The sequence below is a fragment of the Gekko japonicus genome, unplaced genomic scaffold, assembly GCF_001447785.1.
Source record: "Gekko japonicus isolate JY-2015 unplaced genomic scaffold, Gekko_japonicus_V1.1 scaffold476, whole genome shotgun sequence".
Lineage (NCBI taxonomy): Eukaryota > Metazoa > Chordata > Lepidosauria > Squamata > Gekkonidae > Gekko > Gekko japonicus.
Window position 1 is genome coordinate 121,521 of NW_015175984.1, and position 17,857 is coordinate 139,377.

A 17,857-nucleotide genomic window follows, 5' to 3' on the forward strand; every position below is an offset into this window, starting at 1 on the left:
TGACACTGTAGCAAGGTGTGAAATGGTATACCTATTGTTCTACTTTTGCCAGAGCCTTTGCCTTCTGTAAGCACCAAAACTCTCTGGGGCTTGGGTGAATCATTCCCTGTCCTTTTCCTGTGTGCCAGCTACAGATTTGTAAAGGGGCTTTGAGCCATTAAGTCAGCATAAACTCCAAAGAGTTGTGTAGCAGTGTACAGAAGAGCACATGCTTTTGCATGCAGACCAATGTAAATATTAAATGTTTGCCTTGGGTTCATGGTTTAATCCTTGGCACTTCAAATAAAAGGCACTCCAGTACTAGGGTTGGGACACTTATTTTGGGGGATACTTCAAGTTATAGTAGATTCTACTAGGCTAGACAGGCGTGTGATGCAACTCTTCATAAGGCAGCTGGAAATGTAATAATCGTCCAGTACACACGCTCCAACTACTATCCTCAGCCTTCTAAAATGTAATTCTCTAAATACTTACCTGGCAGCTTCCACTTTGGTGCTCTGTAGGTTATCAGGCTATTTCTTTTAGAGCGTGGGATGTACAATTTGATAAATTAAAAAGCTGGTAAGTAGAACCAGCTGTTTTTCAATGGTCAGGCTCAGAGTTCCCTTGATGACGAGATTTGGGATTATTAGTATTCAGTCATTTCTTTCCAGCTGCATGGGTGACAGTTGATTTAATAGTGGAAGAACCCTCACACTACTTTTAGAGGGGCAGTGCATATATGAATGGGAGGAGTTCTGTTTGTTTCAGATCTTGGCTGCCTCTGGGTAGTGCATGAGGTTCCCTGGTGGATGCATGCACAGAATGGGGGTATTCAAGGATAACTTCAGTAGGTTAGCTGTAAGTGCTTAATCAAATTTTAAAACTTCAGAGCGCTTTTTGGCTGTATCTTATCCAGGTATAGCTATTGCAAGAAGGGTGTGAAAGAACTGCTGGATGACTTTGAACTTTCTTTTTTATGTGTTCCAGCTCCAGAATCTGGGCATTAATCCGGCCAACATTGGCTTCAGCACTCTGACTATGGAGTCGGACAAATTCATCTGCATACGGGAGAAGGTAGGGGAACAGGCCCAGGTAGTCATCATTGACATGAATGATCCCAGCAACCCCATTCGCCGCCCCATTTCTGCTGACAGCGCAATCATGAACCCTGCCAGCAAGGTCATTGCGCTGAAAGGTACGGAAAATATTTCTCAAAGCCTTTATTAAAGTTGTTTCTGAATGTAACAAGCTTGGATTTTTTTGCCACTTAGGTTTTAAAGTTACATGGATTTTTCTCTCTCAAAAGCTGTCTTTACTGCTGTTCCTTTTCAGTAAATGCCACCGCTAATTTTTTCTTTCTTTCTTGTGCTGTGAAAACCTGCATCCTATGTTGTGTACGTGATGCTGACAGATTGAAATCTTCAGGGTTTTAGTTGGTAACCTGAGGACTTTGCCCGTCCTGAGACTGGTTTTTGACATAGCTGCTGGAACATAGTCACCAAAAGCTTGTTAATGTAATTGGGGTTTGTATGGAACTTAAAGAAAGCAAGGTCCAAATCATAGCCTTACAAACCTTCAAGGAATGGGAAGGGGCAGCTTGAATTCCTCCTGCCCCCACCTCATTGTTCCCTCCTAGGATTTTCCCTTTAGCTGACTCTCAGTTGCTCTTGACATAGTGTCTGCTGGATCATCTCATCTGGCTGTTTTTGAGGGCTTTTCTTTGCATTACTACACAAAGTAATGTTCTTTATATCTGGGGAGGCCTCTGGGTAGGTGAAGATTAACCTGATTTTGCTGCTGAAAGATTGGCAAGGGGGCTTATCAGAGAGTATTCTTAACCCCTCCACGCAAGGAAAGATTCTTCCTGCATCCCAAAGCAGGGATATGGAGAGAAGGTTGGATCAAAATGCCCATTGGAACATAGCTCCACAGTTCTCCAGGTGGCATACTGCCTCCCCCTACAATGCATTGGTCAAATTTCTTGGGGTATGTGTCAGAATGCCACAGCCAGAACAGCTGAGATGTGATGTTCTGACCCTCCTTTCCCAACGTGTGGTTCACTGTCTCCTTGAAGATTTGGCCTCTTAAGCCTACAGAAATCTTTCCCTCTTCTTCTTAAAGCAGTTTATCACAGTAGGCTAGAGAGTAGGCTTGTAAATAGTTAACTTGTTTGGCCTTTACTGGCAAGTAAGAGTTGCTTGCAGTAGACCAGTTGGAGTACTCTTAATTAGCTGTCAGATAACTGACATTGTCAAGACAAAATATATCTTGTGTGCTAGTAGCCTTTGTGAATTTACTTGCATGATCCCTGGAAATACCCAAAACAGCTGTGTACAAACTCATTGTTTATCTGTGCTTACACTGGAAACTTTTGTACAATGCAATATCCCTGGATTAGGTCTTTCCCACTGCGGAACAGATGGCTTTCTGACGTCAGTTTTGGGCTTCAGGCTTCCATCATGGGACACTACGCATCCTACAGGATCTCAATTTGATTTATGCATTTTACTTTATAGTCTGCCTTTTTTGCTGAGACTCAAGGCAGATTACAATATTAGGAAAAAATGTGTTGAAGAAGAACAGTTTGGGTTACAAAACAGTTTGTAAAACAGTGCTGTAAAAACCAGATAATACAATAGTTCGATAAACTACAACCTTAACCCTTTGATAAAAGTGCACTCTTGAACACTTCAGTGTTACACGTTCTGCGATATGCTAGATGAGTGGGATCCTTCCGGGCATGCCATTCCACCAGTAGAAAAGAGCAAGGGTGCGTTCAGATGGGGCATTTGCAACTGTATAGGTGCCAGTTGGAATCAGTGTACTTACTGCGTTCACACGGTGAACATCTGCTTTCCATCCCTAACCGTTGCAAAGAGCTTTACCCCGTTGTATTCTGCCACTAGGTCCCTAAGTGGTGGTATCCTGAGTGCAATGGTTGTAATCGCTTTACCCCTGTCTGATCGCTCTCCAACGTTGTAGAGCCACTTCCGTTTGGAAGCCTGAGGCTTCCAATTTTCGCCCGCCATTTTTTTTTTGTTAGGTTGGCGATATGCGCTTGGGTGAAGCTTCGCCCCGGCGTTTGTTTTTTTTAAAAAAGAGAAAAGGTCCTTAGATTAAGGTTTTGGAGGACTCAGAGACCTCAGGGAGGCCAGTTTGGTCTTTAAACTTTAAAGGTAAGTCCTTACCTTTAAACTTTAAATGTAAGACGGGGTGTTTTGCGCATGCGTGAAGATCGCCATTCTGTGGATGGCTGCCTGCCTATGCGCATGCTCAAACTGAGTTAAAAAAACCCAAAAACCGACGCCTGCTGCATGTGAACGGGCATACAGCGATGGGCTCCGCAGACAGGAGGTAAGTGTGATCGCGTTTCAGCCGGCATAAACTGCACCGGTTCCAACTGGTACAGTTTATGCCGGCTGAAACGTCCCGTCTGAACGCACTCCAAGAGTCCAGGAGCACCTTAAAGACTAACAAAATATGTGGCAGGGCAGGAGCTTTCATGAGTCACTGCTCACTTCAGATACAGCTAGAATGTAGCTGTATCTAGTTGTATCTGAAGAAGTGAACAGTGACTCACGAAAGCTCATCCCTGTCACAAATTTTGTTAGATTTTAAGGTGCTCCTGGACTCTTTTGTCTACTGATACAGGCAGACTAACATGGCTACCCGTCTTGATCTCATTCCACCAGGTGCAAGCGACAGAGTTCAGGTGCAGGCAACTGTTAATCTTACCAATTTGTAGGGTGGTACCTTCAGCTTTTCCCAGTCTTTTCTCAGCTGGACATAATAGCAGAGGTGGTCCTTTTAGATATGTGGGTCCTGGGCCTCGAAGGGCTTTGTAAGTACCTTGAATTGAGCCTGGGAATTGAACCTGGGAATTGATGGGTAATCAGTGTGGTGACTGTAGAACAGGAGTAATAGTGTGGTGACTTAGCTCTTCATACCAGTCAGTTTCTGTGCTGTGTTCAAGGGCAGGCTTGTATAAAACGCATTACAGTAGTGTAGTCTTGGGTTGCCATGACCACTGTGCCACAGTAAGTGGCACAATGCAGTCCTCTTCCTCACCAATCTGAGGTTATATAGCACCCAGGATAAAGCAGATAAGATAGGGGCTCTTGTCGGAATGGGGTGGAGGTTAGCTGAATAAGTGGGCACTGACATGTTTCTGCACCCCTCTCTGAGTCTCCCTTCCTCTCATGAACATCTCTCCTAGCTACTCTAAAGTAATAGCCTCATCCAGCATACTACCTCAGTCACAAGCTGACGCTTATAAAGCTAAAACACACGGCTTATGACAGCTTGCAGCCCCCAGATTTGCCATGGAAGCCTTCTACAGGTTAATGTGGGGAGGCCCCCTATTTTAATGTTTCCGTTCTCCACTCACCCACTTTCTCCCTCCCTGGCTCAAAAGTTGCCTTAATATAGGATGGTAACCAATACTGTAGGGTTGGATTTGGGAAACAGGCAGGAGCCTAGGTTTGTTGAGCGGGCCTGTTTCACACATTAGGTGTAAACCAGGGTTTGTAGTGAAGAGTACTCTCTATGGGGGAGTTGCTGCCAGTCCTAGTGCCTTGACGTGGATACACATGTGTTTGCCACTTCTGGGCTCAAAAGTACAGGGTTACGCAAGTAATGTTACTTGTCTTGTCAGGAGCATTCCTGGGAAATGTGTGGTGTGGCTTTCAATTGAAGTGCAATAACTGCTGCAGGTATCTTGCTCTTCAAAGGATGAATGCTTCTGGGATAAGGATATTAACACTTTTGCCAGATAGCATAGCAGGTGCCCAACTGTGTGCTGTACACAAACCACATCAATTTTCTGTATTAGGTATTGTTTCCAATTTATTCTCAATAAAATACTCCTTAAAGCACAGTGGCTTGTTAGACTTTTTGTAATTTGTTCACCCAGCAAGAAATAAGGTTGAAGCACATACAGAAAATGAAATACACATTGAAGGTCTCAACCCCTGTTCATGACTGGCTCTGTAAGGAGGAGGCAAAGTACTGTAAAATATCCCACCTGTCACACAACAGATCAGCAAGCAAAGCTATAACTCATAAGCTACGTACAGCACATGTCCTGACTTGAATCAAACTGTGTAATAGGTGAGAAGTGTCTTAAGTCATCCCTGCCCCAAATGGTCACCCTGTTAATGCTGCTCATCTCCTTCCACCAAAGCCAACATGTTGCCATGTTTTCTTCCTCGGTGGAGAAACTAAACTTGCTTTTATATACTGATCTCTTGTCTTTCTCATTATAGTAGTTTCCTCCCTTTTTTCTGACGGATTTAATGTTGTATCACTATTTTTTTTTGTCACACCTTCAATGCTTTCTTGTGTGTGAAGATGGTGAGTTACCTCTGTTTCAGATTGTATTTGTGTTTGTCCTGTTTTATGAAAAGAGAATGCGAAAGGCTTACTGGCTTAAAGGCTTAGCAAGGCGCACCACTGAATAATTGACATGGAGGATGACAAGGAACCTGCCTTCTGTCACTGCCTCTGAGCCTGGTTCTCAGGGCTCCTCCTTTCAAAACAAACAAAAGTGGCAAGGAAGAGTGGTCTTGAATTTTAGGAATTGTAGCATCTTTGCCTGGAGTTGTCAAACTGCTTGACTGAAAGCAGAAACGTGGATATGCATCAAGCTTTTTATAAACAGGACTGAGACGCCTACAATTTCATATCTGGCTCCCCCCTCTTTTTTCTTTTCTTTTTTTGGTTGGTTTGCGTTTCATGTTCTCAGGAAAAATGAAGCCACAGCCTGGCTCCCAAATAAAAGAGGCAATTTTGGATGGTTCTCACCCCAAAATTCAAGATTACACAGTGAAAGGAATAGTGGTTTTCAAATGAGGCTGAACCATATTGATGCAGTCTTGGGTATTTTTTTGCCCCAGCCCCCTTTCGATAACAGGTTCAACTTGTTACCTGGAGGCTAACCACTAATACAAGCTCAGTGTAAATAAAAGTTCTGAGCCTTGGTAGGTTTTTGTGGCATAGCCTTTCACCCTGAAACTTAGTTCTTTATGGCTTTGAAAGTCTGACTTGCATAGCTTCTGTGCCTTGTGTTCCCTTGGAGTAAAGATTGTGTAAACATATGGAGCTAGTAATGTCCTTGGAAGTCCTTGCAGCTTTGTTTCCCCTCTCCTCTCTACCAGAAGGTTATTCTGATGCCTAGCCCTCTGTCCTTGTCTGCCTGCCTGTGCCAGTTCTCAGAATGAGAGATGGGGCGTGCTTGGATCAGTTAATCCGGAGGCCTGTTATATGGGTCAGGAGACGAAATTCCAAGCCAGCCTCACTCTGTCAGTGTTGTATACCAGCCCATGTGGTCAGTAAGAACAGCTCTGCTAGCTCAGATTGGTAGTCCCATTTGGTCCAGTATGTTGAACACAGTGGCCAGCCAAATACCCCAAAAGGCCTATAAGAACCTCTCACAAGTAGTGGGCAAGGGTCTTCTGCTGTTCCCCCACACTGATATTTTATTATGTGCTTCATTCACTTTCACCTTTCTCCCCAGTGGGGACCCAAATCCATTTTGGAGTTTGTGTTTAAGCATGAGGGCTCCATTTGGTCATCATGCCTAATAGCTGTGGATGCACCTCTGCTTCATGAATTTGCCAAATCCCCTTTTAAAGGCATCCTAGTTTATGGCCGTCATTACATCCTGTGGCAATGAGTACTGTTCCTTATAATGGTGCTAGAGAGCACCTAATTGAGTACCTCCTCTTTTGCATCCCACAGATTACTATTTTGGCCATCTTTAAAGCATGCTTTGTGGCTATGGTCTGTTCCCTCCTTTCTTGCCACATCCTGAGCTAGGCACAAGGAAGGACAGGCAGTTTGTTTGCCTTGATTTCACAGTATGTGTGGGGAAGCTTAGGTGGTGCTTGATGTTAGGACACTTTCAGGTACCAGTTTGAGTACTCTGTTTCAAATAAAAGGAAGTGGTTTTTACCTTACCAGTAGCTTCAGATGGGTAGCTGTGTTAGTCGGTAGTAGTAGAACTAAATTCCAAGTCCAGTAGCACCTTAAGGACCAGCAACATTTTGTAGGCTGTAAGCTTTTGTGAGTTAGCCAGATACCTGACAAGTCAGCTTTGTCTCATGAAGCTTATACCAGGGTTCCCCAAACTTTCTGAGCCTGTGGCCACCTTTGGAATTTTGAATGAGGGTGGTGAGCTGCAGCTCAAAATGGCTGCTTCAGGAGGCAGCGCCAAAAGGAATACATCCGTCCTCACACCGCCTAGGAAGAAGTAGAGCCTAAAGCGGGGACAGGGACCCACAGACTGATGAAGGACTTACCAGTCCTCCTGATCCTCCAGTGGAAAGCTCTTTGGCCTTGCCGACTTCCTGAAAAGCTTGTTGAAAGCCATGGGAAATGCTGGCGGGTGCCCCGGTGCCCCTAGGCACCATGTTGGGGAACTCTGGCTTAGATCCTGCTTTAAGGTCCTACCAGATTTGGACTTTTTTCCACTTACTAGCAATATACCCTCTAAGCTGCTGAGTCTTGTGAGCAAAAATTCTACTTTGTGAGCTACTGGCATTAAAGAGAGTGAGCGATTTGGCTTCTGCATAAATTAGTTTTCCCTGGAGCCATCCTACCTGAGCGGAGACAAAAATGTTTGAGCCGGAGGTTTAAAAAACTCTGAGCTAGCTCACACTAATTCAGCTTAGAGGGAACACTGCTTACTAGTAGTGGTTAATGAATTCTCTACCTCCTGCTTTGATTCTGAATTGGGTTTGACAAACTTAATTATTTCTCTATTCTCATGGGGAAAAAATCCTGGAGCTTTTAGGGTTTTTTGGAGGGGGAGCCCAGCTTGGAACCTCTGCATTCACACTGATAGTAATTTCTGGCTCGCGTAACATTCCAGGACTTAGGAGGATGTTCTTCTCTCTTGGGTTTCAGTCCAAACTTGATGGACTTATTTTTGGGTCTAGGAAAACTTGCGCTGTTAAACCTTTGGGTTTCAGAAATGTGGTTCTTATAAATATGACGGTCTTTTAAGAAGCTCAGGGATTGGCATTGCTACCTTATCCTTGCAGCTTGCTTGTAAAGCTAGTTAGGTAAAGACTGGCCCTGGCCCATGGTCATCCACTGAGCTTTGTAGCTAAACAAGGATTTGAACCCTGGTCTTCCCAGTCTGTGCTCCAGTGCTCTTATCTGCATGCCACACTGATTACTTACATGTGGCAAGGATGTTGGAGGCAGCATGCTTTTAACTTTGATATAAATATTCACCCTCTTCCTATGGCAAGCACTTCTCTTCTCTCCCTTACCCCCCCACCCCCCCGGTTGTCATTGTGTTTTCCCATCACCTCACATGTAGCCCACGGTAGCAAGAGTAAAGAAACTTTGTTAAGGGTTTTGGTTCACTCAAGCTACCAGCCAACCTAACAAAGTATCTAGTTTGTGACTACCGTTTCCCATTCTCATGGAAACCAGTCTGTATTCCTCCTGTACTTGTACTAGATGCAAATACAAATGCGTGTAGCACTCTTCTTGTATGCTTTGGAGTACTTTTATTGCAAACCAGTCAAGTAGCCCAGCATGGAAAGTAGCTGTTGTTTCAACTTTGTTATGAACAAAGCTGTGTTTGCAACACCTGGATATGAAGCCATAACCAATTCTGCAATTGGTTTAGCTAGAACTTGCTTTTGAGTAAATAGATTTGGCTATAGAAGTGTTGATGTCTGGTTAAAAAGCCTGCTGATCATTGGGAACTTCATAGCCAAACACAATGCATGATACCTTGCGGTAAGGTGTAGTTTATTCATTCAAACCCTGTAATGCAGTCACATCATTTTAACCACTCATCGTGACCCTTTGAATGTCTGAATGTTGCTAACAATCTTGGCCGACTTGAGCTGTGGTCTTGTTTTCAGCTGCGAAGACCCTTCAGATCTTTAACATTGAAATGAAGAGCAAAATGAAGGCGCACACCATGACCGACGATGTCACCTTTTGGAAGTGGATCTCTCTGAACACTGTTGCGCTAGTCACTGACAATGCTGTATACCACTGGAGCATGGAAGGGGAGTCCCAACCAGTAAAAATGTTTGACCGCCACTCTAGTCTTGCAGGCTGCCAGATCATCAATTATCGTACAGATGCCAAGCAGAAATGGTTGCTTCTGACTGGCATATCCGCACAGGTAACGCTTTAGTGTAGGTTGATGCTCTACAGCACACACTCGAAGGCAGTGGCATGGGCAAGACTGTGTGTTTGGTGTCTTGCTCACATTTGCCTTGTGAGAAGTTGGCCCATAAAAAATATCCTGGTTAAGCTGGAAGTTTACTTTGTCCATGCCGGTCTGTTTGGCCCTCAGCGGCACTGCTCATCTTATGAGCAATGGCTAAACTTTATTTTAAAGACTTCCTTGATTCTCTTGGCCCCATTGTAGAAAAATCTCCGAAATTAAACTAGGGCTGAAAGGATAGGAGCATCGCTGAGCATGCTACAGTGCATTCTCATTAAAAGTAAGCCCTGCTGGCATTCTTTAACTAGAGCTTCCACATGCTTGTAGTTAAACAGCAGTGCATTTTGATATGCCAGTTGGAGTCCAGTTCCCTGTGAATATAACCATGCATTCTGGGGGTGGGGGGAGGAATTGCTTGTGTTAAGTAACTGATGTAGAAGTAGACATTACAGGGGATTTTAGCTGCTGCGTAAGTGTCGCAGAAGGTGGAGGAGCCCAGTAGCGGGTTCCTTTAGGTTGTGAGGCCAGTGTAGGCAATGTTGCAAAGCTGACATGCATTAAGACGAAGATTCCTTTATTTCTCTGTCAGAGTACAACACAAACTCTGCTTATTTTGGAAAACATTGTCTAGGCTGGTATAACTGTGCTGTTGGCTTTTTCAGTTCGTGTATAACCGTTGTGCAAAGGTTGCTGACTTAAATCTTTGTGTGTGTCCTCCTTTCTTTAAAGCAAAACCGTGTAGTTGGTGCCATGCAGCTTTATTCAGTAGATAGGAAAGTATCCCAGCCCATTGAGGGCCATGCTGCTAGCTTTGCGCAGTTCAAGATGGAAGGCAATGCTGAGGAGTCCACCCTTTTCTGTTTTGCAGTGAGAGGCCAAGCAGGAGGCAAGGTAAGCTTGCATCTATGCCCTGGGACTGCTGCCTTCATAAACTTGGTGGAATAATAGTTAACCATAGGAAAAACTGTGTCTCCCCTTTTCCCTTTACAAGCAGCATCAAGAGCTACCACTGCATGTTTGTACAGAATACTGGATCCGCTGAGCGAGAAGCCTCCTTTCAGAGGGCTTTTGTTGAAGAGAAGGGAAATTTGATATGGGTTACTTAGAATGGGGATGAATTAATTGGCAAATTGGGAGTGGGGGGGGCTGTGGTCATTCAGAAGGAATCACTTCTGGAGGTCATCAGGCTGACACTGCAGAAGGGAAGGCATCAGACAGGGATTTTCAGAAGATTGTACCTTGATGACCTGGCTGTAATTCCACCTATTTCTGGACTGGTAGAACCATGCAGTGGCCACAGTTCAGTGTAGGCACGGCTATTCAGCCTGGCTCTTGTAGTTCAGTCTAGGATTAATATTCCATCAGCCTCCTCCCTAGCAGTGTTGAGTTTTGTCTTGCTTCTCTCATGTGAGTTTAAAAAAAAACAAATCCCAGAAAGGGTAGCTGTGTTAGTCCGTTGTATCAAAAACAAGTAGGATTCTTGTGTTCACAACAGTTTTTGTACTGCTTCAGGGTGCTACAGAATTCCTGCTTGAAATGGTGGGGACATGTTTTGGTAATGCAGTAGAAAAAGTGACTGTTTTCTAGTTCCTGTATGCTTCTTGGCAACTGCTGTCAGTTTAATAAAGCCGTGCATTTTATCTTGAGGACGTTCAAGATACATAGTCCCATCCTATCTTTCCATGCAGTTGCATATCATTGAAGTTGGCACACCTCCAACAGGAAACCAGCCATTTCCCAAGAAAGCAGTGGATGTCTTCTTCCCACCTGAAGCACAGAATGACTTTCCGGTAGCAATGCAGGTAGGGCGTAATGCCAAGGGAATGCCTTCTGTGTTGTGGGTGGCAGGGGAAGGGGAACACTGTAGTTCAGGAGGGTGTAAATCATTTGGGGGTTCGAAATGCTGAAGAATGAGATGGCTTCCTACTTTCCACTTAGAAGCCTTGGGCTTAATGTCATAAGCTGCCTTTAATTGCTGCTTAGCCTACCCTTTTTATAGAACAAAAGTTCAGGTATTTTTAGCATTTGTAAGAGTATGGGTGGTAGTTGGTTGCCTAGCAAAACTCACTTGGCTGTTTGGCTCATTTACACTAACAATTCAAACTCATCTTACTATATCAAACCGTGCATGCATTAATGTTCTGTGGCTTTATGAGAGCACTGAAATGTGATGGTATTGGGTGTAATGTTGAGCATCGTTTGTGCCGTAGCTTTGTTTTAAAACAAGCTTATAATCATTATGGTGGCAAAGAGGCCTTTAAAAATGTCGGGAATTCTTCCTGATGTCTCAAGTCTGAGGTTTGCAGGAGCAAGATTTTTAGTGGTAGAGGCTCTTTGCCCTCTGTGATTAGTGGAAGGCCTGCAAGCTAGGCGAAATGAGAGAGTTGTGTGCATTTCAAATATTCAGCTTCTTTGTGCACACAGTAGATGGTGCTAACTAAAGCCTCGTGCCTGCACAAAGAACATATATCTGATCATAATGTGGTGGGAATCTTAAGGACAGCCTCCAGGTTTATTTCCATTGTTCTGCAGATCAGCGAAAAGCACGATGTGGTCTTCCTGATCACAAAATACGGTTACATCCACCTGTACGACCTTGAAACTGGCACCTGTATCTACATGAACAGAATCAGTGGAGAGACCATTTTTGTCACCGCGCCCCATGAAGCAACGGCTGGAATAATCGGAGTCAATCGAAAAGGACAAGTAATGCCATTTTATTCTCCTAGGGCTTAGTTTGGCGTTTCAGCGGGTAAAAGTGTTAAATTGAATACCAGCTCCTGAATGTTGAAGTGTCTCACAGGTCTCAAGTACTGCTTTAAATGCATTGGCTTGTCATTCAAAACTAAACTCACCACCTCTTTGATAAAGCATGTTGAAGTGTTGCATTAGGGAAGCAGTCGGTGGAAGATCAGAGCGGCTAGAATGCTGTTTGGCAATGTTTGCCACTGCTGACCTTGATGATCTTTCCTGTACAGGCACTATTTGCTTTGAGAAAGAGGCTTGCAGTTCACTCAGTGCTGTCCGTTCCGGAATGCTGCTTTCATCCAGGAACTGGAGCATTCAGTTTGGCTCCCTGTGAAAGCTGCAGAAAGGACTGACGTTCTATTTGTCTCCTTATTTCTCTGAACGTTGCAGTAGGGGACCAGAGGTTCCTTTTATCCAGGAACCATATGTTCTCCTCAGCACTCTTGAAAGCGTGGAATCTCTCCCTTGTATTAATCTGGCATTGCTCTAGGGTCACTCCACCTAGTTGCTAAGCATTGGTAGTCATAAAAATCCACTGTAAAACATATCCCTTGTTCAGTAGTCATTTTATAAAGGAGTTGCCTTTTTGAGCTGTAGGGGGTTCTGGCAGGGAACAATGAAGGCACTCCCTTTGAGAACTCTTAATTTTGGCTTCTGGCGGGACTTTTAATGGTTTTGTGTCATAGAACCTTCCTTTCCCTCAGCCCCCTGCCAAATTTTTGTCTTTCATCTTTGCTGTGCCCATCTAGTGCTGCAGACTTCCAATTAATCAGCATTTCTTCACTTGACTTTGATCTCGACCCAGTGTAATAGAGCCCAACAGAAAATGGCTGATGGCTCACCTTAACCATGAGCGATTGCTTTTGTCTGAGCCATCTCCTCCCACAGTCTTCAAAAGGCACCTGTACAGAGATTGTGGCAGTGTGGCTATGTAAATTAGTCAGAAGACGAGGTGACAAGTCACCAGATTGCTGTCTGGTGAGCAGACTTCACTGAAGTGCAAACGTTAGATCACATTATTGGGGGGGGGGGGCACGACTGCCTTGTGTCCCATTGTCCCTTTCCCTCCGTCTCTTCCCCATTAACCTGCCTCACTTTGTGCGGTGGATAGAAGTGAATTCTGCCTCCTTCAGTCTACCTGTTTGCCTTGATTATATGTGAAAAGAGAGATTTTTTTTCTACTTGTGATTGTTCCAGGGCTTGCCTCAGCTGACTTCCACAAACAGCATGCTTAATCCAATCCCAGCTAGTGGGGTGGCGGTAGTGGGGGAGCACGTTTAGACTTTACAGTTAAATTTATGCTGCTAACTACATTTTAAACATTCTGGATGGGTATAGTAGGGGTGACTAAGAAGGGGACGGCCAATGAGAGTTAAGTCTTCTTGGGTTTGTGCCTGAGGGCAACCCCCTCCTTACTTTGGGGTTGGTGCTACTGCTGGGAGGTCCTCCAAAGATTAGAATGAATCTTTTTCTCAGATAGCTAGCATCCTTCCGCGAGGATTGCATTTTAATCTTCTGCTAAGCTGCTGTGGCTACAAAGAAAGCTTCCCATGGCAGCTGACTGTGTGGTCTGAGAAATGGCAGCTTTGTGAGTTTCCCTCACAAGTCCTGTGAGGATAAAATCCAGATCTGCAGATGGGAATTATAACCTTCACAGCCTCTTGCTGCCTCTCTGCAAAAATCCAGGGTAATGCAAGAAGCTTCAGCCAGAATCCAAAGTACTGTGCAGTCGTGTTTCTAAGTGATTCTCCCCACCCCCCGGTCCCATTGCATGCCAAGCTGTTTTTCAAGCCAAGGTGTCCAAACCCGGGTATAAATAAGGGCCCATCTGCACCCTGCCTCTTCTAGAAACTCAGGAAACTAAGTGTAGTCTTGATGAGCTGACGATGGGCTTGGAAAATCTCCCAAGTGAGTACAAGGGCCACCATCCAAGTGCCTCTACTCTTATTTCGTACTTGATGTTGGTTTAGTGAACAAGGATTCGTCCTTCAGTTCTAATGGTGGAGAATGAGGTCCCTGGAAGATGCAGGGCCCTAGGTATGGAGCTGTAGTCCCAACAGTATATTTTCTCTGAACCCATGAAAGCTAGAAACCTTCCTGCAAAAGCTGAGGTTTTGGAGAACTGAAGCCTTGATGTAATTTGATCTTTATCAGTCTAGTCATGTAGTATCTCCAGCAATAGGAAAGCTAGATTCCTGTGAGGAGTTAACAGACCAACGAAGCTAATGCATATTCAGAGGGGTGATGTCGTTAAATAGGGGATATTCCAGTTAGCTCTCAAAAATAACAGCTGTCAAAACACAAGAGACTAGATTTTTAAAATCTGTTTTTAGGTTAGTGGCTATCGTGGAACCTGGTGTGTCACTGTTCACCAATGTACTGCAGAGTGGTTGCCCCTTCATCAGAAAAGTACTTCTGTGGCACAGCACTGCGATATTGTGTAGCCGATGGAGCACACAGCTCATTTTGCATGCTTCTCAGAAACATGTGCTTGAGGCCTGAAATAACATGTACATCAGACCTGAAAGCGTAGGACATCCATCTACAGTGCTGTCAGCAGCAGAAACAATAATATGAATACCATGTCTGAATTTGAGAAACTGTGACTTCTGAGCATAATGGATGGTGATGACTCATTGCTGGTGACCTGAAGGTCCACACTGCTCTGTCTAAGCTTCTGAAGTCCAAGGACCAAGGATGTGTGTTCTTCACAAACAGGAAGAAGCCTGTCACCAGTCCAGAGCAGTTGCACACAGAACAAGGTGTCTGGTTTAACATGTTTTTTTGTGTTTTTTTTACAGTCGCGCATGAGCTGCCTTCCTAAGTTAGACTATCGCCCTTTCTAGGTCAATATTGTCTCTTCTGACTAGGCGTGAGTCTCCAGGTCTTTTCAGTATAACACATGGTTCTTGATCTCAGAACGCATTCTCTTGCACTTAACGGTGTTCTCCTGCCTCCAACCCAGGTGTTGTCTGTGTGCGTAGAGGAAGAGAACATCATTCCTTACATCACAAATGTGCTGCAGAACCCTGACCTGGCCCTGCGCATGGCCGTCCGTAACAACCTCGCAGGTGCTGAAGAACTCTTCGCCCGGAAATTCAATGCACTTTTTGCCCAAGGGAGCTACTCGGAAGCAGCAAAAGTGGCAGCAAATGCCCCAAAGGTAAGGTCAGATAGTTGAAAGGATGCTTTTTGTGTCTGTGGTACTTTTTAGGGTTGTGTTGGTTTTTGTTTTGGTTGGCTTGATGTGTGCCTGAATTTGGTATCAACACCAGGTTGTTCTAGGCTGGCACTTGGAAATCACTAGGAGTTTAGTTTGCAGAGGGGCCACATAACTCAGTGGTAGAGCCACCTGTGTTGCGAGGAGAACTGGGTTTGCCCTCAGTTAGGGCCTATGCACATGTAGCCTTGATATGATTTTGAAGAAAGCAAAGCAATGACACCACCAATTTACTTTTCAGGCAGTCTTATGCGATGATGTTGCAAAATGATGCTGCCCAGATAGCCTGCTGTAATAACATCTTCCATTGCTAATCTGTAGCGGATGACACCCAGGGTGTCCCCATAGCTGGTTCCAAAAGACAGGCAATCAATTTCCCAGTCTAAATTCTCCCCATGGTTCAAACTGATTAAAAGAGCTTCCTACCTGGTTAATATCCCCCTCCATAACCCCAGAATACTTCAATTCGATTTCAAACCATGACGATGGCTTTAGTAGCTGGACATTACTCCCGAATACCACTGGCTTCACATCTTTGCATTTGCAGAGCTTCAGTTCCAGAGGACCTGTCTTATGTTATACTAGGAAGAAGGCCCGTTGCGGAGACAAATGCAATGAGCTCTAGCTGGGGCGGCGGTGGCCTTGTTGTCCATGCCGAGCGGCAGGTAGAGCACCACCACTCTTCCGCTGCCCCGGCTCCCGCCGCCGGGGCCAGACAGGAGGAGGGGTGGTGAGACCTTAGGCAATGCAGCCACCAATGGATGGCGAGCGAAAGGCTGTGGGAGCGTGGGCAAGAGGGACATGAACAATCTTTTATATATAAGGAGAGGTGTGTCAGATTGTAATGGCCTTTGTATCATATTATATGTAACGGCCTTTGTATCATATTATACCTGTGTTGCGAGCAGAAAGTCCTAAGCTCAGTCACAAGTTACAAGCTGCATGAGTTGCAGTTGCTGGGAATGACCCCTGCCTGATGGTGGAGGTGTGGCATAGACAGTAGTGAGCTAGGTGGACTAGGTGGAGAGCCAGTGTGGAGCAGGGTTTAGGGTGTCATACTATGGTCTGGGAGACATGGAAGCTTGCTGGACCAGTTACATACTTGCAGCCTAACCTAGCTCACTGGGTGGTTGTGAGAACAAAATGGAAGCCAGGCAAACAGTGTAAGCCCCTTGGAGTCCCTACTGGGGAGAAAGAGAAAGGTAGAAATCAAGGGAAAAATAAAGCATTCATCTTCCTTAGCTTTTACTTGGTCTGAACGATTTTGCAATTACTCATTGGTGTGTATTAACTGCACTGGCTGCTGTTAATTTCAGAGAAGCGCCGTTGAGCCCCCGGGATGTGTTGCAGGCTTTAAAAAACTCTGTGCAGTTGTATGTGCTGCATTAACTGAAATGGAGGCTTCAAGCTTTTCACTCAGGTGGTGGTGGGGCAGGTTGGGAGGAAAAAAGGGTCCTGCGAAAGGGCCCCACTCCAGCATGCCCAGGCCCCCCACCCCTACAAAGGAGGGAGGGAGAAAGCCAGCCAGCCCCCACACCTTTTGTGGGTGCACTTCCCACAGCTCTGCTAGGCCCAAGTGTTGCCATCAGCATGCTGCGCCTTGCCTCACCGTGCCGAGTAGGAGGAGCCACTGTGTGTGTGTGTGTGTATGCATGCATGTGGAGGCCATCAGCCTACCGGAAAATCCCTGGGTTGTGGCTTTCGATATGACACAATCTTATGGTGGTCTTATACACCAGTAGATCTCTTGTTTTGGCATAGAGGCACAAGGCAAACTATAGGACCTCTCTGTGCATCCCTCGGTTGTATTGTAGATGAAAATAAAAGTGCTTGAAGTGGCATTCTTGGCTTGAAAACCAGCTTTTTGGAGTCTTTAAAAAGAAAAAGACAAACCCTGCAATGTAGTGTTAAGGCATATCCTTCAGTGCTGCTTTTAAAAAACTGCTTTAATGTTATTTGCTTTTGAGAAATATTGTTCAGAAACATTAACCATATAACCAAAAGAAGAAAGTGTGTCTGGTTTAAGGGTTGTATTAATGATTAAGTCTGCAGTAGCTGTCTTTTACTGGAATTTAAAGGACCCTGTATTCTAGAAAGTCTTGCAACACATTTCCCATTTCCATTTTTCTAAGTGTTACTTACTTTAGGAAATTTGATACTTTTCAAGGGGGGAGAGGTAGGATCTCAAAGCGAGTTGCAAATAGAAACACTTAATTGCCTTTTAAAACTGGTTATTGTACAACACCGTAACCCAAACTTAAAGTCAGCAGTGAGTCCAATTACATTAGACTTTAAAGGTTTGAGAAAATAGTCTTCAAAGCCTCTTTAAAAATCGAGCCCGGCTTTCATGGAGTTCAGTGAACTGCCTATGCCACAGCATGGGGCTGCTCTAGAAAGTACTAGCCACAGGCCTGGTATTATGGAACTTCTGACAAATTATCTTCTGGCCATCTTTATGATGCAAAGGATGTATATGGAAGAAGATCAGTTCTCAAATATATTGCCTGAGGCTCTGGGGAGTTCTTTTTTTAATACTTAAATTTTTATTGTATTTACCAACAATAATACAAATATATAAATTAAATTAAGTAACTTAAACTAATACAAACCACTTTGTTTCACAACAACCTTTACAATTTATACTTCAAAATATAGAAGTTTTTAAGCACAAAATCTATGTGTATTTCTTTGGTAAAGAACATTTCTTGTTC

The 17,857-nt window shown here is 44.5% G+C and overlaps 1 protein-coding gene across 1 annotated transcript in view; it reads left to right on the plus strand.

The window, feature by feature from the left end:
* CLTC (clathrin heavy chain) overlaps positions 1 to 17,857 on the plus strand; it is an 82,728-nt gene that overhangs the window by 28,393 nt on the left and 36,478 nt on the right. Inside the window, exons 2-7 of the mRNA XM_015426285.1 lie at positions 970 to 1,177; positions 8,865 to 9,133; positions 9,908 to 10,069; positions 10,867 to 10,980; positions 11,711 to 11,884; positions 14,892 to 15,089. Of these exons, the coding sequence (XP_015281771.1) occupies positions 970 to 1,177; positions 8,865 to 9,133; positions 9,908 to 10,069; positions 10,867 to 10,980; positions 11,711 to 11,884; positions 14,892 to 15,089 (1,125 nt within the window). The remainder of the gene's footprint in view (positions 1 to 969; positions 1,178 to 8,864; positions 9,134 to 9,907; positions 10,070 to 10,866; positions 10,981 to 11,710; positions 11,885 to 14,891; positions 15,090 to 17,857) is intronic.